This window comes from Coturnix japonica, chromosome 8, assembly GCF_054131305.1.
Source record: "Coturnix japonica strain WE chromosome 8, WE-NBRP24, whole genome shotgun sequence".
Taxonomy (NCBI): domain Eukaryota; kingdom Metazoa; phylum Chordata; class Aves; order Galliformes; family Phasianidae; genus Coturnix; species Coturnix japonica.
Window position 1 is genome coordinate 28,571,981 of NC_140670.1, and position 23,817 is coordinate 28,595,797.

A 23,817-nucleotide genomic window follows, 5' to 3' on the forward strand; every position below is an offset into this window, starting at 1 on the left:
AGGCAGTTTTGGGTCGGGCATGTTTTTGAAGGGAGCTGTAAAACACGATGGTTTTGTTCTCAAACGAGCATGAATCACCGAGGAAGCGCTCAGTGAGCTGCTGCCATCACGGGGCTCTTTGGGGACAGCGGCTGTCAGCCATGATACGCCACGGGTCACGTCAGTTGTCTTAGAGAGACGAGGGAAATGGAACAAGAGATGAGGAAGGAAGCGGAGGGATGGAACGGGCAGCTCCAGCGGCCCAGGCAGCAAATGGCGGCACGACGGGGCGGGGCGGAGCGGGCGGAAGGCGGGAGGAGCGGGGCGAGGGGCCGGAAGATGGCAGGGCTGGAAGCGCAGCTACTGCTGGGCGTGGGGCTGATCGGTAAGGAACGGCAGGATGGGGGGCGGCCAGCTCCGACATGGGGAACGCAGAGCGACCTGCAGCCAGAGTGATGCTGCATGGCATGAGATGGATGTGTGGGGTGGGGTTTTAATCCAGGAAAGCCGCTGTGGTTGAGCAGCGATCTCTCTTCTTGGTGTTCTCACCTTGCCCGTCTTTCCGCTGTAGAAAAGGACACCAATGGAGATGCTCTGTGGGTTTGGTGTTACCCGTCTGTGACGGCCGAGCTGAGGGCTCTGCTGCTGCGGAAATGCTGCCTTACGGATGAGAGTAAACTGCTCCATACCTTCGTGTTCGGCCAGTACAAGAGGACGTGGTTCTACATCACCACCGTGGAAGTTCAAGACTCCCCAGCCTTGAAAAAGGTAGGGCTGGGCCTGTGGGATCCTCAGCACAGCGTGAGGAAGACTTGTGTAGAGCTTCCTCTGCTGTCTGACTGTATACAGCCGTGTATACATGTGTATATATACATATACATGTGTATATATACATGTGTATATATGTGCTGTGAGGTTTTGTATGTGCACACATGCAGATCCTACCCTGCTGTTTTATTGACTGCTCCTGGGAAAGGTTGAGATGCGTGGACTGCAAGCTGAGTGATACATGTGACAATAAATGCTGTTATTTCTAGTTATTGCACCTCAAGTTCAACGGTTTTTGTTTAATCGAAAGAAAGTTTTGCAGACAGTCTAATTGTCCAAAATCTTGTTCTTAGGGACCTAGAGTAACATTAAGTTACTTTCCTTTCCACTTCATTAAAGACCAGCAGGCTGAATTCGCTCCTTTATCTGCCTGTTATCAAGATCCTTAAGTTGTCTGATACGTTTCTTCCCTTTTTGTATTTCATCCTACATTGCAAAGTAGCAGTACAATGTGGTAACTTTGAACACGCACAGAAGGTTACAGCAGAACGTTACTTGCCTTTCCTCACTCCAAGTTCCTATCAGCTATGAAGGTTAACAGTATAAAAATGTACCTGGTTCTGTCTCAAAGACGGTAGGAGATGCTATTTAAAAGAAAGCAACATGTATTAAGTGAGTGATAATATATTTATTAGATCACACTTGATGGTCAGAAATCCATTAGCTCAGCCTTCTCTGCAGTTAGTAACTTGGTTCCTTTGTATTAAAGTATCTTGTCTGAATACTGCAAAGTGGTCAGTATGTAACAATCACTGTTCTTATGGGGTTGTTAAATAAGCTCTGTTTTTTCCTATGTGTGTGCCTTGCCCAGGTGACCCACTTCTCCATTGTTCTGACAGCCAAAGACTTCAACCCAGAGAAATATGCAGCTTTCACTCGGATACTCTGTAGGTCTGTATAAAAGCTGTCTTTACTGATGCTGCATATGTGTTTTGATCTTACCAAGGCAAAAGATTAAGTGTTAACACTCAGTCTTGCAATCTGCTGGAAATTCAGTACTACAAACTGAAACAGATTATATAAACTCTGGATTTGTGCTTGATTTGAGCTTATCTTGAGCTCATGCAGTAGGTGTTAGAACCTTCAGGCCTAGATTCTTTTCTAGAACCTCAACCAAGTGACCAAAATAAGAATTCTTGCCAAATAGATTCTCTTTGTTATACTGTCATTTTATTCCTGTGGCTGCTGGTATCGGTTGCAGTCAAACACCCAGCTTCTTTCTGTCCACACAGAATCTACTTGAAGTATGGAACTCCTGTGAAAATGATGGAGAGTTACATTGCAGTCCTTACAAAGGGGATCTGCCAAAGTGAAGAAAATGGATCCTTCCTCAGCAAAGACTTTGATGCTCGGAAGGCTTATCTTGCTGGTTCCATTAAAGGTTAGCTAACACCAGAACTCTGATTTCTTTTGTCCAATGTAAATTACAATCCAATTAATGTGCTTTTCAAGTAAATAGTGTTTAGTGTTATCTGTATTGTCATTCTTCAGCTTCTTTAAACGAAATCATCAGCATATGTATATTTTCTATAATGTATTTTCTCATTCTCTTTTAGATATAGTATCTCAGTTTGGAATGGAAACGGTTATCTTATACACAGCTCTGATGTTAAAGAAGAGAATCGTGGTGTACCATCCTAGAATAGAAGCCATCCAGGAATTTACCAGGTACAGTATGACTTTGTCAGTCCCTCCCACCTATTCCTAGAAGTCAAACAAATCTTGAATTTTCATTGAGAGCGCCTGAATTTGGGGAGAAAAATCAGCATACGATTAAATATATTTATTGAAATCCCCTTATGTCCCTCATAGGGCCTTAGCCAGTGTGCTTAGTTAAGACAAAGAAATTTAATTGTGTAATGAATGATAAGTTCTGCTTGCACTGACAGCAGAAGCCTGTGTAGTTAGTGTATATATGTACTGAATAAGATCTGGTCACGTTAGTTCTTCCTTATGAGGTACATTTCGTGTTGTGAAACTTTAGTGCAGGTAGAAGTCTACTGTGTGTCAACTACTGATCTCATTTCCATAGGACTTTGCCTGCTTTAGTGTGGCACCGGCAGGACTGGTCAATTCTTCATTCATATGTACATCTAAATGAAGAGGAACTGGAAGCCTTAAAAGCCTGCACAGGTAGTAACAAGTTATTAATCAATCACAAATAGAACCTGATTTCATTCTTTGTTGCTGCAATATCTTGCACCAGTGCTCTTTGGGGTAAAAGTGGATATTTTACTGCTAATGCTAATGTTTCTGGATGTATCCCCATCAGCCTATTCCTAATGCAGGTGAAAAGAAGCTTTGAGGATATTCTGACATTCTGATCAGAGGAATTAAAAAGCCCCACTGTTGCACAGAAGCAATTCCCTTTAGATAAGCTAGCCATTTGTTTTCAGACTTATACGTACAGTTGATAACTTCATTTTTAGGGTTTTCTTCTTTTCAGTTCCTAAGTCTGAATCTCCAGGTTTTTATTCTGCAGGAAGGGGCCCTTTGCTTATGCAAAGGTTAGCATGACATGGACTGTGGCAGATACAAGGCTTCTCTATGCAGCATAATGAACAAGAAAACCACTCACCTTCAGTATTTCTTCTGCATTACTACGAGTGCTTGTTTCAGCTGACTGCCTTTCATAGAGAAAAGTTGTTCCAAGCTTGCTCAGCTGGCGTGCAGTGAACAAGAAATCCTTCTGTTTTCACTCCTCAGTTATAATCTAATAGTGACTCAGTGAAAAGGGGCTCAAGTGGATATTCTTTTAAGGAAGTTGGTGGGTTTTTCACTTGCAAATAAAAAAATAAGTAGTAAAGTAGGAGTTTAATGTTTCATATTGATAACATTTCTGTACTACATGCAGTACTAGGAGTTTTCACTGTGTCTTGGAGTTGTTTTTAATTGTTAAGCAAGGCTAAAATGATAATGTTAACAAAACTCTGCTCTCCAGGTTACATTGCTGGATTTACGGATTCTGAAGTGAGCAGTAGACCAGACCTCTACGATGTGTATGTGAATTTGGCAGACAGTGAGATCACCATTTCTCCTGTAGTAAAAGGTTGGTTGCTCTTAATGTTTTGGATCTGAGGTCTGTTTATCTTGGCGCTGATAGTAATTACTGAACCTCAACAGTCTTGATACTTGTGCCACTCTGATTCTGAAAATACAATAGGGAAAATCCTGTCTTTCTGTTTTCTGGAGGCCTTGTAATACTGGAGAAATTTGGAATTTGGAAAGACTTGCTTTCACATCCAACAAATGTATAACTGAGATTTGAAAACACTTATGTTTAGTAATTGCATAGGAGAGATGTTTAGCTGAGGATTACTGAATGCAGAGATATCACATGAATCTTTAGAAAAACACTGCCTGAAATACTTGGAGATTGGAAACTATTTGAAAGGAAAGCCTATATGTGCTGGTTGTCTTGCTATTCCTTGGTATCTGCTTAGGGCTGCCTTAGGGGTGGACAGTTAGGATGTGGCAGCATGGCTGCACCATTTCATGTTACTGCCTTTACAGACAGATTTCATATGGCAGGGATGAAGAGGACTCCTTGTTTTGCTTCGCTGTTTCTAGATAGTCCAGGAATTGTCTTTTTTACATTAATGTGTTCTTTTTCTTGTTTAGAGGCAATGACAATGGGAAAACTTCACAAAGAAATTGGGCAGCTAATTGTTCAGTCTGCAGAAGATCCAGATAAATCAGACAGCCAAGTCATTAAGGTTAATATTTTTATTTTTATTTTTTTAAGAAATTCACTTAAATTGCTTCTATCAGTTAAAATCTGACAGGGGTGGGGGAAGCAGCAGGAAGATGTTTACTGGGAATTGGGCTCATGTAGAGTCTTGTCTTGTATCCTTTACTTTCTTACAAAAAAGCATTTTTATTCTCCATAGAGTTTTAAGGATAACCTGTTTGATTTCAGTTGTCTCTTCGGTAACCATGTTGCTGAAGAAACTTGAGAAATGTTATTGAGTCTAAGGCTTCCAGTAAAGTTAACCTTGCAGTGTTATCCTTCAGAGTGTGTATTTTGCTCAATACATTATCAGTTGTACTATCAATACCTCTGAATGACTTCTACTGTTGTATGGTTTCTCAGCTATAAAAGCATCATCTATTTATTTAAGGGTTTGTTTGTTTTTGTTTTTGCTTCCTCCTCTATTTAATGGATTACTGCCCATCTCAGAACTGGGCAGCTTAGTCAAAAGAGCTCAGTTTGGCCGGGGAGGGGAATCTGTGGAGTGGCAGTGTTCCATCAGCTGCTCCTTTCATCAGTATTGCACCAGAGAAGAGTTGCTGCAAATTTGCAATGGAATAAATGGGACCTTTATTATAAAGTCATCTATTTGTCTCATTTCTTTCTTTATTCCTTATGATTTTTTTATAATAATCATTAACAACGTATAATACCTGATCCCTTACTTATGGTCACTTGATTTTTTTTATTTTTTCTGTTTAAGGATATTTCTCTGAAGACAAAAGAAATCTTGTCTACTTTAGCCTCATTTACTGAAGTTTCTGATGGCAATGAAAAACCCACCCTGAACTCTGAAGCTCTGAAACAAAAGCGATTTCCACCAGCTACGGAGAATTTTCTTTTTCATTTAGCAGCTGCTGAACAAATGCTTAAAATCTGATTCTGGTGCACTTCAGTACAATGGACCAACCCCAAAAGCTGTCTTGGACATATGAACAGGAATACCTGATTTTTGTATGGAAAAATTAAAAGTGTAAGAGTAAATGCCATATTTACCTTGATGTAATACAGAATATTGGAGCTTGACCTGGAACATACAGAGGTATATTTGATAACGTTCCTGGTGTCATCTTTCCCCAACTATAACTTTGTATGTATGGTTCTTGCATTTCACGTTACAACCTGGGTGTATATACATGTAGTGTGGGCTCATGCATCCAGGCTGTGCCAGGTGTTGTAGCAGCCATTTGTCTTGCATGTCCCCAATGACAGACAGCTCTGACTTGTGTCTGGAACACAGGGTGCAGCATATGCTGTAAAACTGGTGCATTTTGGATGTGCCAGTCTCTGCACAGGGATGTGCTGAACATGGAGTTGTTCTGAGTGCTCATTCAGGACTTTCCAGGTATGTCAGGTTGTCAGACACTTCTCTTGCTCTGGACTACCTGATACCTGGAAATCCCAAATAAATGGACAAGTTCTCTTCTTTCTACTTGAAAGTGTCTAAATATAGAAAAAGGATGTTTGGGAAAATCTGATGTGGTAGCCTTATTATATAAAGGAAGAGGTGTTTTAAAGCTCACATGGGAGTCAAGCACCTCTTTTGGACTCTTGCCTTACAAGTTTTCCCCCCTTTCACTCCATCTCATGCCTCTGGTGGAGGGAAAAGAGGACAGGATTATTATTACTTACTGGGGTTTCCTAGGAGGCCACAGACAAGTGCTGCTTTACAGCTGAAGTCATTTAAGAAGCTGTTGGGGCTCTCAGCTGGGAAGATAACTGGCTGTTACTTCCTGATCCATTTGTCAGAAAATCCCATTAATTAAAGTCAAATGGGCACGAAATGGTCAAACAGCCCCAACCAGTTGGAGCACCAATCTCAAACGCCTGAGCTGCATCACGGGTACCGCCTGATGGTGCTCGGTGTGGGCTAAAAGTAGATGGAAGCCTTTGAAATAATGGTGAAAATTAGAACACAGTTTATAGAAGATGAAGATATACCTATACCTACTTGCTTGGTTGCATAGCTCTTACCCACAAGTTTTGTTTGTTGTTTTTCCACGGAGCAGCCTGAAACAAACTGCTTTGTAGGGTTCTGAGAAGAATTGAGATTCTGTGTAGGGGGAATGCTCTGAGCCAAGCAACATTGTCTTCCTCCACAAATGTCCACAAAAATAAGTAAACTCTGCAGTAGCACTTTGATATAACAAAAAACTAACTTTTTTTTTTTCCCTTAGCCTTTGTACAGATGGGCTGTAGCATGTGGTTTTACCTAGAGATTTTATACTTATGATTAAAACTTTAGTAATCAATATTTATGTTGTTAAATAATTGGATGTTTGCTATTCTGCAATTGTTAGAGGTCATCACTATGTGCAAGCAATATTGGTTTGGAAAAGGGTTGGCCTTTTGCTATGTATCATGCTACATTATGATCTGTTTTAGTGTGGGTAAGAAATGTGGCATTTACATTTTAAAGTGGCTGCCCATTATAGTCAGTAAATGGAAGTGCTTCAGGATAATCCCCTATTTTCAGGGGTATAAAATTGTACTTTAAATACTTACTCTGTGGTTTGAATTCCCTACACAGGAGAGCGGTGTCTTTTGTTTTATCTAAGAACAAGTTGCCTTCATTTACCTCTAAGTGCTCTGCAGCTTTTTCCCCATTAGGCCATTAAGGTGGTGTGATGGGTTTGGTTTTGTTTATTCTTCTCCTTTTAATCGTTCTTCATTACTGCTCTTTCTATTCCAGGGCTTCTGTAACAGTTAGAACAGCACAACTGCAAAATTAGGCTGAAAATTCTCAGGATCTGCGTTGAAGTCTGCTGAGAAAAACCTGAACTTTTGTCAGATACTGTAATGCCACATTGTAACTGCAGAGAAATTCAGTTTCTTTTTAACAGAAAGCCCTGGAGATGTCCTCATTAAGGTGGTTTTGGGGTTAGGGACAACCACAAAAAGCCAAGAAGCTCGGACACAAAGTAAATGTTTAATGCTTTTTTCTGCTTTCTTTTAAAGGCAGGAAGGTTTCAGTTTTAGATCTTGTATCCTAACATTTGTGTGACACAAATGAGCGATGATTTTGCACTTAAAGAACTGGACTCACAGCATGCTTATGCCTATTAAAAACAAAAATCCTGACCAGCCTGGCCTTTAATTTATGTGCATTTATTCCTGAGTAGTCACAAGCTGTAGCTCTGGGTTGTGCAATACTGGGGTTGGAAATGAGGCAGCTGCTTGGGTGGAAAATGCACTGCTGCTCCAAGTGCAAGCAGTTTTATCATCTTCTGTTGATCGTCTTGTTTAAACTGAAAAAAGAAGTGCTTTTCTCCCTCAGCTTCAGCACTTTAAGGGGACAGTCCTCATCTGCTTCTGTCTGCTTAATAATTGTTTCCTCCCAGGAGCGTATTAGAATAACACATCAGTCTGGAAGGTCAGGGAGAAGTTCTGCTTTATTCTGCTCTTCCCTCTCCATAGGATGCACAGCAGCTCAGACTGGGTGTGCTGGTGTTGGTTGGGAACAGTCAGATGACAGCTTTACTTCCTCCTCCTAGAAGCATAGACTGTGCAAAATGAAGTTTTCATTCAGACCTTCTCATCTTTTCTGTTCTTGGATCGGTGTGAAATGATGACTGATAGTTCCTGTTGACTTGCTGGGAGATGCTCCTCCCACAGGCAGCATGTGGCTGAAAGCAAAGCTTTCTGATGCTGGAAAATTGCAGTACAGTTCCTTCCTGAGGGGGGGGAAGGTACTCCCTGCTTTACCAATTACCCTCATGGTTTCTGTGCTGTAAAATCTCACCAGATCTCCGCTATGCTCGCAGAAATAAAGGTAGATGGGGAACGAAGCCAAAAGCTTACAAAGGGAAGCAGGATTAGCAACCAATCTTTCTGGTTGCAGTTTTGCTAATTAAGTTAGTCCTTCAAGGCGAAATGTGTGTCATTTCTAATGCTGTCATCCTTGTGGTTTGGGTTGCTGGGATAAACCAGTTTCCCTATTTCTTCTGTAGGCAAGTACTGGAGGGGGATGTTCTAAACGAGGGCAACGTGATGCTGAGTAACCTGGGGAGGAGCAGCACGGGATGTCTGTAGAATCTGGGGAGACTCCAACTGTGGTACTACAGTGCTTTTCTGAGCTGCACTGCACAGCATGTGGCGTTGCTGGTAGGAAAGCAGCTACAGAGCAGCACAGGATTCCCTCCTTACCTACTTGTCTCCTTACTCCACTACAGCCTGCAGGGAAAAGCAGTAAGGCAATGTTACAGCTTGTAGGATAACCACAGGGACACCGGCTCCAGCAGAGGAAATGCTTTGATCTCAGTATTTCTAAACACAGGAGTGGCTGACTTCTTATTTATTTGAAGCTACTTTAAAATGACACTGAAGCCTCATTATATGTTCCTCAACTTCAGGATGACAAGTTGGGGAACAGTCAGCATATTGCACTGAGACTTAGGTTTTACTTGAAGCTAAAAGCTTCCATCTACTGTAGTTTACCACACCTTAAACTGGCTCCACTACTAATATGTTGCCACTTAAGATGGCAGCCAGTGCTGAAAGCAGGAGGTAGATCTGTCTCATGCTGGTGTGGTATTAACCTATTCCAGGTTACAAAGGTGAAGGTCCTGTGGGCAACAACTCTGTTCTTCAGTCCCTCAAACATAATACAGTGCAGCTTGTCCCACCTCGGTCCCCTCACATACCCCTTTGGACTACCAGGTATCTGGTCCAGCTGGTTCTACTTCCAGTCTCATCATGTCTTTGTTCAAGATCAAGGAAGCCAAAGCATTGGCAGCAACGTACTTTTCTCTACCTTGATTTGGGAAACAGCTGAATCATCCAGGCTGCCAACCTAGATGTCAGGTGCTTGCCTTTATCTTCCAGGAAACTCTGATTAGGGAAATAGAAACATTTCTGAGAATGAGGGAAAGACAAGATGTATCTAGCAACTCCAAGGGGGTTGTGTTTAACACAGCAAACTGCAACTTGAGCATTCAGTAAGAAGCTGGTACAGTTTGATAATGGGCAGCTGTAATAACAGACATAAACCTTACTCACAGAGATGTAATGACATTAATTTGCTTCCAAGTGAGGTGCCAGAGAATTTATAGCTTGTCTAGTTACCATGACAACTCAGTTGATGAATGTGTTATCTTTAGATTGGTAGGTTTTGCTCTATTGTGGATTGTTTTGCTTTGATTCCATGGTGTTTTCTTTAGCCAGTCTCACATTGATGTTTGGTTTTTAAATGAGGGGAGGCATGAGTTTTCAGTGTAGTGTCAATTAATGTTTAGCAACAGTATTAGACTCACTTGGGGTTTGTTTTCACTCTTACTGAAATAGGATTAATAGAGAAATGGGCTTTTAGGGAGTTTAACTGTAGCATAGTAGCTGCACTAGTTAAAGCAGGTCTTCTCCTGGGCTTCAATGAAAAAAAAACCGAAATTCTAAAGCTCAGAGGGCTCAGGCCTCACAACTCCCTCAAGGCTGTTGAGAAAGTCAAGAGTCACTTTGAAGCCTGTTTTGACACCCATTTTTTGAACAGTTCTTAAACTATTCAACCAGAGTAATACTGCTGTCAGGGTGCTTTGCCTAATGTTACTGAAAGGGGCAACTTATTCATATCTCACGGCTTGCAGTGTGTATTCCTAAATACAATGAAATGTAAAAAGCTTTCTGTGAGAACCAGCTTGACTTTCCCCAAGGGACTCCTGCTAGTAATGCCTTTACAATTGCGTTCCTTGACAAAAGCTACAGCAACAGTAGTCAAGTAATAAGATTTTGTATCAAATGATGTCTTTTAATCAAGAAATCAATCGCATGAGGAAGCACACAAAGCACAGTTTGAGATGAACACTGTGCTAGAACATGATTCTTTGATACAAGTAATGCTTACAGCACTGTGTGCATGTACCCCTCTGTGGGGTAGGGCCTGCAAAACCACTTTGCAAAGTCTGCCTGTTTGTACACCACAGTGCTGTACACCAGTTCTGGTTGTGTGCCACCACAACTTCGTGATTTGTTCAGTCACTGAGTTTGTTGAGAGATTCAGAATCCACTTTAGCTAGAGCCGACATTTAAGATACTAAAGCCAGTCCCTAAACTCCTCTGTTGTAGAATAATACTGTTTCTTCTGTACATGACACGATTTCTGCTTCAAGTTCTTCTCGTTTTATCTGAAATATACAAAAACAGAAACATCATCATATCCTGGTGAGTCCTCATTACTGTACTGAACTTTGCACAAGCCAAAGCACTGTATTGAAAACAGTGCCAGGAGAGCCTTGAGTGTAATCTGCAAGGCAGCTCTCCTGGCCTCCCTTGCTTCAGGCTGTGCAATTGCATTGTGCAATTGATATATTTACACTTTTCAAATGAAATTTAAGTGACATATAAGCAACCTTGGCACAACAAGTCCTGTAAGCGTCTGCATAGTATACAGGCAGCCTTTCTGCTGCCTCCTTTTAGATGCACTAACCATCTAAATCCTACAGATTTTTGTTACACGGCCTTAAGACCAGTGGCTGGAACTACAAAATGACTATTTAATAATCCTAATTTGAAAGGACTTACCTCACCACACTGTGGGAACATCCCAAATGAAGCTGGTAACATTCCTGCCAGTACTGCCGTAATCAGAAGCATCCTCATTGAAGCCAATGCACGTGGAGTTCTTGCAGTGTTTGCTCTGCCAAAGACATTGAAAAGATAAATATCTCTTTGGCCTTGAAAAATAACCTGACAGTGAGAAAAAGGTGCTACTTTAGCAGCTAAACTGTAGAAGAGTGATAACCTGGGTTAATGATTCCTAAATACTTAATCTAATTGCCTATGTTCTTATTCCTAACTGTTTGTTCCCTTTGCTAGGATTTATCTAAATTAATCACTATCTGAATAGAAACCTCCCGCCTAGTCCTCCAAGGCAATTAGTATCCCAGAACCAAAAGAAAAAGTGGGCAGGCGGTAACAGCCAGACTAAACATCAGAACACCACTGAGCAAGCACACCCAGCTCTTTTGAAATACCTCTTACCTTTCCACAAAGTGCATAAGTGCAGCTGGCAGGAAGAATGTTGTCCCAAACAAGATTCCTCTTGATAATGCTGTTTCTTTAACAGCCTTTGGGAAGGGAACAAAAAAAACCTCATTAGAGCAGCATTCTCTATGGCCTCAAATACTGCAAGTTTCTGTGAGTATTTTTTGCCTACTACTCTGCAATTTCAAGCAGCAGGAATAAAGGATAAGGATCATTTGTTAGAGAATTTCTTAAATGGAAACTAAGCTCCTACATATGGGAAAGACATACAGTTACATACTATATGTAATTGAAACTCCTTCACAATGCTGTATTGAGTTCTCCAGTTCAGATCTGTTTATTTTATTATTTATTTTAAAGCTGTGCTGAACTATTTCTGACTGGTCATAGTCCGTGTGCATCCTAACTACCTTGTGTGAAATATTCTCTCTCCAGCTCTTCACAGATCCTTATGCTTACTTAGCTTTTTCCTCCCCTCTAACGCAGCAGCATAGATAAGGAAGGCCAATGACAGCACATAAATATGAATCCTTTTTTAGTTTCTAATGGATATTGATGATTAAGGAAGGGGGAAAATACAGAACCAGCATGGTCAGCAACTGGAGTTTGAGCATAAAATGAACCATCAAATTGCAGATCAAGAAATTACCCCTTTAGAGGCAGAGCCTTTAAACAATATTCCTGCTCTGGAAGATGTGTGTACTATTTACTATAGGTGCTTTTATTTGAGGTTTCCTATCAGAAGAAGAAATCTGAGGAGTCTTGCTTCCTTCTGAGGTGACGTAGAAAACAGAAAAGCCTGTGTTAGTGTTCTGTGGTTTAACTCTGGTGCTTGCTGTATTGACTTGGGGAAGCTGCCAATCCTTGAGGACACAAGACAGATGCCAGCCTGGTTCCAGAGACCTAGCCCAGGCCCAGGCCAAGATTCAGTAGCTGATACGGGATTTCTCAGTTTAGTACAGCAAACTGCATTGACTCTCACCATAATTTTAGCTCTAAGCAGGAAATGAAAGGCAAGTCAAGAAGTAGCCTCCCACACCTCGCCTACCTTCTCACCAGCCTTCTGTGACACTCCTAAAACTTTGCCATTCCTGTCCATCACTTCAATTCCATTCTCAAATTCTGGGCTTCTCACCGCTACCACAGTAAAAGCACTCATCAAACCTGCAGAGTTAAAAAGGATTTTGCTTTAAAAGATCCACTGAGGCTATCTTCATAACCATATTCATCACTGTGTACATTTCACATTTCCAGTTCAACAGTTCACAAATAAATAACCTGGTTGCTTAGGAAGATACTGCCCCATTAAATCTAAGTGAGATCTTAATTCTTGTTTCAGAAGCTTGAGCAGAATGTTAAGGCATCATTCCCAAAAGGTGCTTTGACATTATGGACAAAGATGTTCCATTATGTCACTGCATGTCTAAGTCACATCTGACACAGCCCCAGGTAGATCCTAGATGAGAATGTTTTTGTCTCCTCCAGATCCAGCACTACAAGATGCCTGAAAACATCCATCCCACAGTCAGCCATTGAAAACACAAGCCTAAACCACTGGCACTTTTAAAGGCTGTATTGAACAGGAGATGGCAATTTATGCAGTTTTCTCTTCTTTTCCAGACTGAGATCTAGGCACAACAGGACAGTCTGCCAAACTGATCTTGTTTGAAATAGATTTCTCCCGTTTTTGTTTTTGGCAGAGCTGTACAATAAAGACATCAGCATTAAACATGGCACTCTCCAAATGCTGGACTAATAAAAATCAATTACCCTCAGGTTTCACTCTATATCTAAGAAAAGGGAAACACATTTTAAGGAGTCTCATTACTGCACAAAGTTAATATTATTCTTGTTTAACAACTCTTATTTGGTACGCTGTCAGCAGTTACGTAGACAGCAGCAGCTCCAGCCTGGGTAAGAAACTATGCCAGTGAACAGCTAGAGCTGTGCTGCACTCTGGTGTCACCCATGTGCCACAACAGGTCATGCCAGCTCCAGTGTAACTGCACTGATCCCTCCTGGCTGTTCTGTTAGACTCAGGGATAATATCTGAGTTCATCCAGGAAAATAAAAAGCCAACTGCATCCCTGTATCATGTTACAGAAATAGTTGTATGTCATACATACAAGAACCAGAAAATTGCTCTGCACTTCTAGAACTGACAACCAGCAAGCATCACATAAAGGTTGCTGCAGTGACCAGTGTTAACTCCTACACAGAAAGGGCAGTACCCAGCAAAGGCAGTCAGAGAAGGGGAGTAATAGACAACATGACTACATCCATGCAAGGACAAGAAAAACCTACTGTCAGACCAAGGCAGCAAACGGCCCTTAGATCTGCTATGTAATGTATAATTCCTTTTTACTCACCAAAAAGAGGAGCAGGTAGAAGCCTTTTGACAATTAGTTGTGTTACTGGACTCTTCAGTGTGTACCGGTCCATAAAAATAAAAGGCAAAGCCTAGGGTGTTGGGATGAAACAAGTACCTTCTATTAGAAGGAATGTACAGTTCTTCAGTATGTGCAACAGCCCAGGAAAATAATTCTGCAACTTCATACTTAGGTATGGCTATAAAACTAAGCAAACAATGGGATTTAATTTTTCAACAAAATAGACATGCTTTCTAGTGGCTAAAGGTTTTTGTGATCACACATTTCTACAAGAAAACCTACAAGACAATATAATAAAGTTTATCAAACACTGGTGCTTAAAGGACAGTAGTACTAACACAGAGACTCAGACTGATTTACCAGCTGTTTAGAGTGAGACAGTTATCTTTGACAGCACCACATTAGACAACAACTACAGTAACACGGAGTTACCGTGTTCATAAACTCTGGTCACTTCCTCTCACCACTCATTCTCTAATACCACAAAAAAAAATTAAGAAGGACATCACAGGAAGCAACAGAGGAAGCTGAGTAAGACTTGGCTGATGAATGAAAATTCTTATTCTCAGTTGTTCTTGGGGAAGACATCAGAGTAGAGCATTGCAGGGCAATTCTGAAGGACTGTGGCAGTGCAGTTATCTCAGGCCTATTCCTTCTCAGGAGAGATTATCCAAAATGCAATCATCAAACAAACACATACACCTAGAACTGCAGCATAGGAAACAGCTCCCACACCAAACAAGACTTGCTTTTGGTGAAGCGAGTTCTCCTAAGGACAGAAGAAACATAGCTACATAAGTACACTTGTAAATCACATTCAAAATGGTCTTGTGCAATGAAGATTGATCTCAATAATACAAATGAATACATACTTCATCCTTTGTGGTATAATTTCCATTCAATAGGGTGAATCCTGTGGTGTACGCATGAAATGCAAACTGCAGAAAGGAGAGGTTATAAGCAAAAAAGATTTTGGAACGGAGGCAGGAAGACTTGTAAATGTAGAAAAAGGCAATTACCTGACAAAGAAAAACTTGTTTTGCCTGCACCTGAAGTGACGAAGAAATGACCTAAGAGAAAAACCCCACAAGAAGGTCAGCTTGATTAATCTTGGAGTTGCTGCTACAGCACAAAGTGTGCTGCTGTGTGACCATCTGTGGCAATGCCAAAGGCTCCAGTCAGTGCCAGAAGCCATTTAACTTGATTTTAGGCTAACACACTTTCTTGAAGCAGATGTAACATATCCACTTTGTCTACCCAACATAAAACATAGACACATAGGAATTAAAACACTGTGCAAATATACATATATATATGCGTATATACATATATATGTATTATACACATATTTATATATATGTATTTGAACGAGATACTTTCTTACTCAAAATAAAAACTGTATTTGTGCTTGTGAAGTTTAAATAGAATAAGTTAAATACTACTGAAGTAATTAACAAAGTGAAGGAGTTGGGTTCTGATAGGTTTTATTTGTGTTAATACTAGATGTAACTGATCTCACATTAACATTTTAGTAGTTACTTCCCAACTGCTTCTCCAAATCCCAAATCAGGCAGTGAATGAGAACTTCAGGCCTTTCTTGAGGTCTCACCAAGTTATGAGTGTGAAGCACCCTCAAAGCAAATGCAGCTGAGAAGCCCAAAACTTCTCATTCCCTTTCCTCAAGGCCTTAGCTCTGGAGAACGTAAGCCAAGTGGTGCACCGTTACTTCTCATGGCTACTTACCAACGGAAGAGTTACAGGCAGAAAAGCTAAAAAGAAAGAAACCTTCATTTTAGTAACAGTAACTGTGAGTCCAGGCTGATGGCTTTTAAGCAGATAATTTCCCCTCCCCCCTCTAGTTTCAGCTGTCAATAAAACACTTGTTCACAAAATAAGATTTAAAAAATAGCAATAATCTTTGCTATAGAATCACACAGAATCACACAGAATATATAGATTCAATTCTAATGTTTGTCTCCCCTCCCTCATTCAAGAAATGAAAAGTATCTGGTCTTGCCTGATAGCCAAAAGGAGTTAAAAGATAAGAGAGAGCAACTAACAGGAGTAATACTCCACTTGTTTTCCACACAGAGAAGAGCACCACTGTGTGGTTACTATCTGCCATTCCCTGCTGATGCTTCAGTTACACGCCTCTCTGCAGGGAGCTCACCTGGAGGTCTGAAGAAAACAGGGATTATCCTGCCTGTATCGGGATGTACACTGGCCTTAGAAGAAAAAACGAAACAAAATAAAAAGATTAGAACACCTGTTCCATGCTTAAATAAGAAAGAAAATAAAATGGATTTCTGAATCATTTGGAAACTTACCAGGCTCAGCAGGAAGGCTTGTTTTGTCTAAATAATTTGAGAATCAGGTTAGTAATCAACCTTCTGAGAAGCATGACCAAAATCTTGTTTCTAAATTTATGATATCATCTTTCTCTGATAACTCCCTGTTATGTAGCTTGTATGCATTCACATCCCTTTAATTACTTTTCCCTAAAATCTCTCCCCGCATACTTTGCTGAATATAATTTAGTCGTATCTCAGGTGCTATTAACACTAAACACACACTATGACAGAACAACAAGTAAATTTTAAATAAGCCAGCAAGCATTTAAAGCAGAAAATAACAACACTTAAATATGTCTAAAGGCCTGAAGACTTATTATTAAGACTCCGGCTTTTCTGCGATCACAGAATATTTCAGTTCTCCTTTCAGGCTGTGACACACAAGGTATGAAATACCATACAGGTACAGCTGTACAGTTCACAGTTGTAAAGGGTTTTCTTGCATTATCCCTTGTTGTTGAATCTCAGTATTCTGTCTAATCTTACATTAACATCAATTATTTAAATCATGAAAAAAAGACATATCTATTTCCTATCAACTATCCTCCAAAATACCTGGTGGTTCTGTCTGAACTCACTCTGGGCCTCTTCACTGTGTTCTAATGATAACCGGGCTTTTCTTATTTCATCCTGTATTAGAGGAAAACAAACAAACAGAAAAAAATAACTCAGATTTCAATAAAATTCCTTAATTACTCTCACCTGTGCTCCCACAGCTGACCTGACACTTGCCTCAACTGATTCATCAGAGGTTCAGGCTGTGATTACCAATTTCCCATACAGCTGTATGCAAAGAAAGTCTCTTGGGAGGCTTTATGAGATGACTGGACTTTTCTTCAGCAGGCATATCTCTACGTGTAATCACACATCCTAATTCAAGGAGGTATGAGCTAATCTCAGCCCTCCAATTCCTAAATGTACTATTAAGGTTTACTTTGGTGTTCATATATTTAGCATACAAGTATTCAATGTCACCTCTAACACAGGTGGATCTACTGAAGGACATCGTTTCTGCTGCCCAACCTGAACCTCCCCGGCACAACCCGAGCCCACCATCTCACCGCAACACCCCTTAAACACCACAGAACAGCACTGGGGTCCTCACCGTGGACTTGAAGAGGTGCAGGGGGTCCAACACATCTGCCCACAGAAGAAGCCTCTGCCAAAAGGACTGCAGGAGACAACGCTTTTTAGGGTGACGCCTTAAGGGCGCCGCGGCCGCTCCCTCCCTCCCGCCTGGTCCCGGTCCCGGTCCCGGTCCCGGTCCCGTCCCAAGCCCCGTGGCCTCACCGAACCCTCCGTCCTCCACAGCCGCAGGTTGGCGTCCATTGAGCCACAGCACCGGAAGGCGCTGCCGGGGGACGGTCCGTTCACTGCACGCTCCGCCCGGGCCCGGCCCCATTAAGGCAGGAGTTCCGGGGCTGCGGGGATCGGCTGCTGCTGCTGCTGCTCCGGGAGGGTTGTATTCCTTCTGTGTAAGTGAAATCACGGCCTAAAGCAGCCACGCTGCTAGGAACACCCGTGTGTCAAAAGGGAGCAAGCTAAGGGAACGATACAGCCAGGTGAAGAACACATGAAGGCAGCACAGCTGGCTGCTGCTTGCTGCAAATAAAGGCACCAACTTTATTTTTAGAAGAGAGATGATAGGAGAGAAGCAGAAAGAAAGCAAAGCAAGACAGCTATTGCAAGTCAGCACTAGGATTTATTGATGGCACCACAGACACAGGTATGCTACATTCCTGTGAACAGCACAATTTACATCTTCTGCAGGCAGATTCAAGCAGATAAGCAAGGCTTTAAATGAAGGAAGAACGTTATCGAGCTCCACTAAGCACAGTAGTGGAGTGTACATCTTCAATGTCCCAAACAGAATGCAAGCTTACAATGATTAACACTCTTAGTTAGTGTTCCCCTAACGCAGAAGAACACAACAGAAGGCAACTTATCCATCTACTTGTCACGTCCCAGTTACAGACATTCATAAAACTTTACTTGCTAAAGGGGAAAATAATGCTTTATTTTTATCTTATGTGTTTTTTTGTTTTCAAAAAAAGGCAAGAGAGTCGATAAGTATTTCAGCATTTAATTATTATTATTTTAAAACATGAGGAAATGAGAACCTTTCTTCTTTCATAATCACAGCCACTTCATGTCTTCAGCGTATGGTCAGTTTCACCTTCATTTCAGTGTTTAATGCACTTTCTCAAAATACTCTTTGGAAGCCTCTGGACTTGGTTTGATCTGTCAAGAAGAAAGAAGTTGTTACTGTATGCTGTAACTGATATCAAAGTTATGGACTTGACGTTTTAGCCAAGAAACAAATATACTTCATTAAAAACACTCAGTTATTTCTGCTTCTGCACTTGGTTGGAAGATGTATGAGCTATCAAGCAGGGCATGAAGCAAGTAACAAAAAATCCATAGACAACTGTTAGAAAAGTACAAAGTGTGTGTTCTAAAAGAAAGTCAGTGAATTTCATCGAAGAAATCACATTTAGTAACACACAAGTAGACTGAATTGGTCCAACCAGTGAAAGCCTCAGGCTTAGAAAGGCAGGAAGAGATTCATTCAAGCACTTCATGTTAAAGCAGTTCTTAGCCCCTGGGATACACAAGAACATGCCAGTGTCTATATTTAGAAGTGATATTTAGCGGACACTTACTGTAGGGGAATCTGGAGTCCAGTTTGCTGGGCAAACCTCTCCATGTGTTTCCACATACTGGAATGCTTTCACCAAGCGAAGGGTCTCTTCCACACTGCGACCGACAGGGAGATCATTGACACTCAGATGCTTGATGATCCCATTTGGATCAATGATGAAGAGACCTCTGCAATGGAGTGGAAATTTCAGGAGTGCAAATCATATTCAAAGATCAAAACTAAGAAACAGATGAACAGTTTCAGCAAGGCAGTTAGATCCACACATCTGCCTTGGGAGCAGCAATATTACATTTGATATAGTGTTAGTACAGTGATCAAAAGCTAAGAGCCCATGAACTGGTATGGTATTGTGAAATTATGCAGTACACAGCACGACTATTAAGACAGCAAGAGGTATAAGAAAGATAGAACTTAATTTATTCTGTATTTCAAAGCTGATAGTTAGAATCCTTATTGCTTTTTATATAAAAATCCAAAGGTACTGAATGAAGAGCTGCTTATGCATTAAACTACTCATTTCTGTTATATATAAGCCATTGTGGAAATTAAAGAACAAATTAGTAGGTTGAGATTTGGAAACAAACGTCTGAAGTTCTTTTTCAGCACAGAAGCTTCTGTTTTGAAGGGAAAAAACAGCACAGGTTAAGGCAACCTAAAACAACAATAATCAAATACTGACTCAACATTGAATCAGAATATTGAGCAGCCTTCTGTGGACTTTTGCCACAGAAAAGAAACTAAATGAAACATTTCCCTCCATACCTCCATGGCACAGAAAAGCCTGCACCTGAACACTAAGAATACAGGATTATTTTGGGGATTACATCCAGCATAAACCTTTTGATGCAAAGAGATGAAGAATCTGGATGTCCATAGTAGTATTCCCATGGAGTAAAAAGCACCCAGGATAACTAAGTGTGACTGTAATGGCCTCTAGAACTACAGCTCTACAAGCTTCTCATTCACAAATTAAGGCACTCTCTTCCCCTTTCAGGAAAAGGGGAGAAATGAAAGAATTATGAAAAGTATAGAAATTAAAAAATACTCTTCTGTCCAGCTCTCATTTTCCTTCCTCAGAACAGAGTGGCTGGCTATTGTCTGCATGTATCTTCCGAGAGGTCTGGAAAACTCTCAACTTGGCCATAATAGACATGTGCCCTTTTCCTGGGATGAGATTCAGCAGCAAGTCCACAGAAGTCCCACCTTTCAGTGTTCACGTGATCCTTGTACAGATTCCCTTGGAGGAAACTGCATCATCAGCAGTCATTCATTACCTCAGTGCAATGCCAGGTCCTTCTAGCAGAACACCATAATCACGGGAGATTTGTTTCGTGAGGTCTGACAGGACTGGAATATTCATCTTGCCCAAACCGCCACTCTAGAGAAAAGAACAAGATTCCATTTTGTTACTCAGTGCTGTTTAGGATTAACCCTGAGACTAGATTCATTGCTCTCATAAACAAGGCTTCTAACAAACATGCTAGGTACATCAGAGTTCTGCTGCTCTCTGTATGCAGTGCATGCATTCTCCCCCAAAACAGTTTAAATACTATTTGGAGAGTCAACCATGATCACTTTGATTTTTGCAACACACTGGAACAACAAGAGAGATAAGCTCCATTATCCTTGAAACGGGACAGGCATTTGTTAGCTTTTCTATTCCAGCCATCATCAGTGAATCATTGTGTAATCTGCCACTTAGACCCTGATCCTGCAAATGCTTGCCTTCAACAGAGCTCTCATGCAGGAAGATATCAAAGGAGCCAAGGCTTTAACTCCCCTGGGTGTCAGTTTCCCCATCTACACCGTTATGGAATTCCTTCCACCCTGCAGAACGTTTTGCATGCATGAAACAAGGCATGAGTGGTGCACACTGAACTACTCCCCCATAAAGCAATGAAAGCAGTTTGTAATTACATTTCAGACCTTCAGCAAAACATGCAGAAGATTAAATACTCTTGATTGGTTCAGCCAAACCACATTAAGCTGAGCAGAACCCTCCTATGTTATCAAGGATGAGCCACGTACCTGGAGGCAGAGCAATTCAATTGTGATAAGCAATTATGTGGGGGGCTGCTGTCCCCGTGGCCACACATGTAAGAACTGATTACACCACGCCCTCCTGTGACACCTCTGTCTACAACTAACTTATTTATCATAACTAATGCTTGCAGAATTGCTTCTTCTCAGCAGCTCCCATGGAAAGAAAACAAACCAAGGAGGGAAGCTGCCCCATCCGTACCTTGCGCGGGGTGTTGATCCAGGCCAGGTGGCAGAAATGGGAGTCCACAGACACAGCCACCACCTCGCAGTTCACATCGTGGAACTCATTCGCCTTGTTACTGAAAGCCACAATCTCCGTGGGGCACACAAAGGTGCTGGGTGGGAAGAGAAGGTGAGCTGACTCAACAAGCTTTCAAGGCAGAAAGACACTCAGGTAGCTGTTTCTAGGCACCAGAGCAATGGCATCTTTATTTTAGCTTACATTTAGAGCCTGTTGTTTGCCAGTTTGCTGCACTCAAAGCAACAGCAGCAGGCATTAGTGAGCAAGGCAGCTTCCAGCTGCTGCCGGCACTGAGCTATTTGGGCATGGAAGCCCCCAGGCTGCGGGTTAAACCCTCCCAGGCCCGGCAGAGCTCAGCAGAACGGCCTGCAATGCTCCGCCAGGCCCACCCGGCGCTGTACAGCCCCCTAAAGCAGCGGGAGGAGCGGCTGACAGGGTTAAACCCGCACTCACAAATCCAGAGGGTAGAAGAAGAGCACGAGGTATTTCCCCTTGAAATCATCCAAGGTCAGTTCCTTGAACTCCCCATTGACAACGGCCGTGCCTTTAAAGAACGGGGCGTGCTGCGTGACGGCCGGGGCGAACCGCGAGGCGCCTGCGGGGACACATAACGCAATGCGGGCCGCTGCCACCGCAGGGCACAAGGCGGCAGGGCCGGCCCGGCCTTACCCAGCGTGAGCCGGCGGCGGGCACACAGCAGCGGCTGCGCCGTCAGCGTCCTCCCGGCGGCTGGAACCTGCGGGGACACGGGGCTCAGCGCCGGCTGGACACACGCGCTCCTCCCCGCCTGCCCGACATCACTCACCGCGCGGCGCAGCAGCACCCTCAGCGCGGCGGCCATCTTGAGCGCGGGGCAGCAGGCGGGGACAGGAGGGACAGGAGGAGGGATGGAGGAGGGATGGAGGAGGGATGAAGGAGGTGCTGGGCTGCGACCCGCCCCCAGGCTGCAGGGATCGCCCTCGGATGGTGCTGTGTCCTGGGGCAGGAGGAGTGGAGGTGGTTCCCTCGGTGCCTCCGCTCGTGTGAGGGTGCTAAAGCACACTATGCGCTGGTACTCATCAAAGCGGTGCTGGACCTCGGAAACCTCATAGATATAACGTTTTTAAATGCATTAGACTCTTAATTTACTGGTTTCGTGGTCACGTTTTTGACTTTTAGTCAAGAAAACCGCAGTGCTGGCCCAAATCTAGCAGGTGGCAGCAGTACAGTGAGGTGTGTGGGTTGTGAGAGGGACCGCACCTGATTCACGTAAAGCTTCCAGCCAACCTGCTGCCTTAATATCAGCATTTATAAATACCCGTAGTCTTTTACCAAGGAGAGATGTCACTCTGTGAACTAGTGAGAAGCCATCAGCAGCTGGGGACAAGATGAAAGCAACTAAAGTGACATGAGAAAGCTCCTGGAAGCTGTGTGGGTTCTGCATCTGTGGCTCTGATAGAAGCAATTTATTCCTGGACCAATCCAGCTCAAGCTGTCTGGTGGCCTGTGTCACAGTCAGCTCTCTGAGCCTTCAGAAGAGGGAAGTCATACACAGCTTACTTGTTCTGAGCCATTAGCCAGAATCAGCTCTCTAACATGCCCAGGAATTGTTTGAGACAGCTGGCATTGTCCAGAAGCACGTCAGGGGCCTTCCTGAACATTAAACATGGACCAACCAGTCTCAAAAACTGCCAAGGAGAGCAACCAGAATAATATTATCTACTAATAGGTGCACAGAGATACTGGGTGAAGATGGCAGTATCCAAAAGGAGGTGATGAAGATGGAGGTGTTCTGCATGATAGTAGGGAAGATGAGCTGTTTCTATAGCCATCCTGAAATGAGGAAGGAAAGGAAAATGCAGAGCCTTAAGGATGCAGATATTCCAGGGTTAACCACAGCAGCAGTCTTAACAGCTTCCTGCATCCACCGATTTCCTTGAATTCAAACATGCATCACTATTGCTTTTGATGTGCAGCTGTTCCCTTCAGGCTTAAGATCTTCTAACAAAGCTCTGCACATGCATTTGATAACGTGGTCATAGATATGTGCTAGTTTTGTCACTAAAACAGCAGATTCTGATGTCCTCAGATGTCCCTTTTTTTTTTCCCTTTGGCATTTTCCAGATGTGTTTGAGATAGAAGCTCAATTTTGATGAGGAAACACTGTCTGAAAGCACTATCTGGACAAAACTCTGTTGAGAACAGCACTGGCAGTGCAAGGGGAGCTGACTGAGCTACTCATTTACCTCTTACCTTAAAGTTAGGGACATTCTTCCTTATTTATCTGAAAATATATCAAACTAAGGGTCAACTGTATTGTAGCCTGTAGCCTTTGGAGCCTCCAGGAAGAGCAGTGGATGAAGAGAGCAAAAGCAGTTGTTGAGAACTACGTCTGCTGTAGAGTTTAGGGAGAGGTTCCAGCAGAGCAGCTAGCAGTGGAGCTAGGAAAAGGACAACTACAGAGCAATAACTGATGGCAAAGAGCAACAAAATAGCAACAGGCACTTATTGGGCCAGCTCCAGCTGCTAAGGAGTATCAGGCACTTATTGGGCCAGCTCCTTAAACAGCCATACAGAGTGTCACATCTGCATTCACATCTACTGAAATGGTTCCCCCT

At 42.4% G+C, this 23,817-nt stretch overlaps 3 protein-coding genes across 5 annotated transcripts; 1 reads left to right on the forward strand and 2 right to left on the reverse strand.

Annotated features, from left to right (window-relative positions):
• Nucleotides 1-313: 313 nt before the first annotated feature.
• Nucleotides 314-7,642, forward strand: DENND10 (DENN domain containing 10). Its single transcript, XM_015867412.3, has 9 exons — nt 314-364; nt 551-747; nt 1,619-1,698; nt 2,040-2,188; nt 2,364-2,475; nt 2,840-2,940; nt 3,749-3,856; nt 4,429-4,523; nt 5,262-7,642. Exons 1-9 carry the CDS (start codon nt 319-321, stop codon nt 5,436-5,438), a joined length of 1,065 nt encoding a protein of 354 aa, XP_015722898.2. The 5' UTR covers nt 314-318; the 3' UTR covers nt 5,439-7,642.
• A 2,630-nt stretch (nt 7,643-10,272) lies between these two features.
• Nucleotides 10,273-17,627, reverse strand: SFXN4 (sideroflexin 4). Of its 2 annotated transcripts, XM_015867414.3 has the most exons (14): nt 17,565-17,627; nt 17,380-17,445; nt 16,830-16,904; nt 16,251-16,277; nt 16,094-16,148; nt 15,667-15,692; nt 14,943-14,993; nt 14,796-14,861; nt 14,624-14,692; nt 13,903-13,993; nt 12,582-12,697; nt 11,531-11,616; nt 11,072-11,186; nt 10,273-10,674 (listed from the first exon to the last, which is right to left on the reverse strand). In XM_015867414.3, the coding sequence occupies exons 1-14, from the start codon at nt 17,601-17,603 to the stop codon at nt 10,597-10,599; spliced, it is 960 nt and encodes a 319-aa protein (XP_015722900.2). In that variant the 5' UTR covers nt 17,604-17,627; the 3' UTR covers nt 10,273-10,596. The 2 variants fall into 2 exon arrangements, with proteins under 2 accessions (XP_015722900.2, XP_085410950.1); XM_085554824.1 differs by lacking the exon at nt 17,380-17,445.
• A 714-nt stretch (nt 17,628-18,341) lies between these two features.
• On the reverse strand, nt 18,342-22,070 carry PRDX3 (peroxiredoxin 3). Of its 2 annotated transcripts, XM_032445325.2 has the most exons (7): nt 22,026-22,070; nt 21,890-21,956; nt 21,674-21,815; nt 21,179-21,314; nt 20,211-20,314; nt 18,938-19,103; nt 18,342-18,515 (listed from the first exon to the last, which is right to left on the reverse strand). In XM_032445325.2, exons 1-7 carry the CDS (start codon nt 22,059-22,061, stop codon nt 18,465-18,467), a joined length of 702 nt encoding a protein of 233 aa, XP_032301216.1. In that variant the 5' UTR covers nt 22,062-22,070; the 3' UTR covers nt 18,342-18,464. The 2 variants fall into 2 exon arrangements, with proteins under 2 accessions (XP_032301216.1, XP_015722901.1); XM_015867415.3 differs by having other exon boundaries at nt 21,890-22,070.
• Between the last annotated feature and the right edge of the window lie 1,747 nt (nt 22,071-23,817).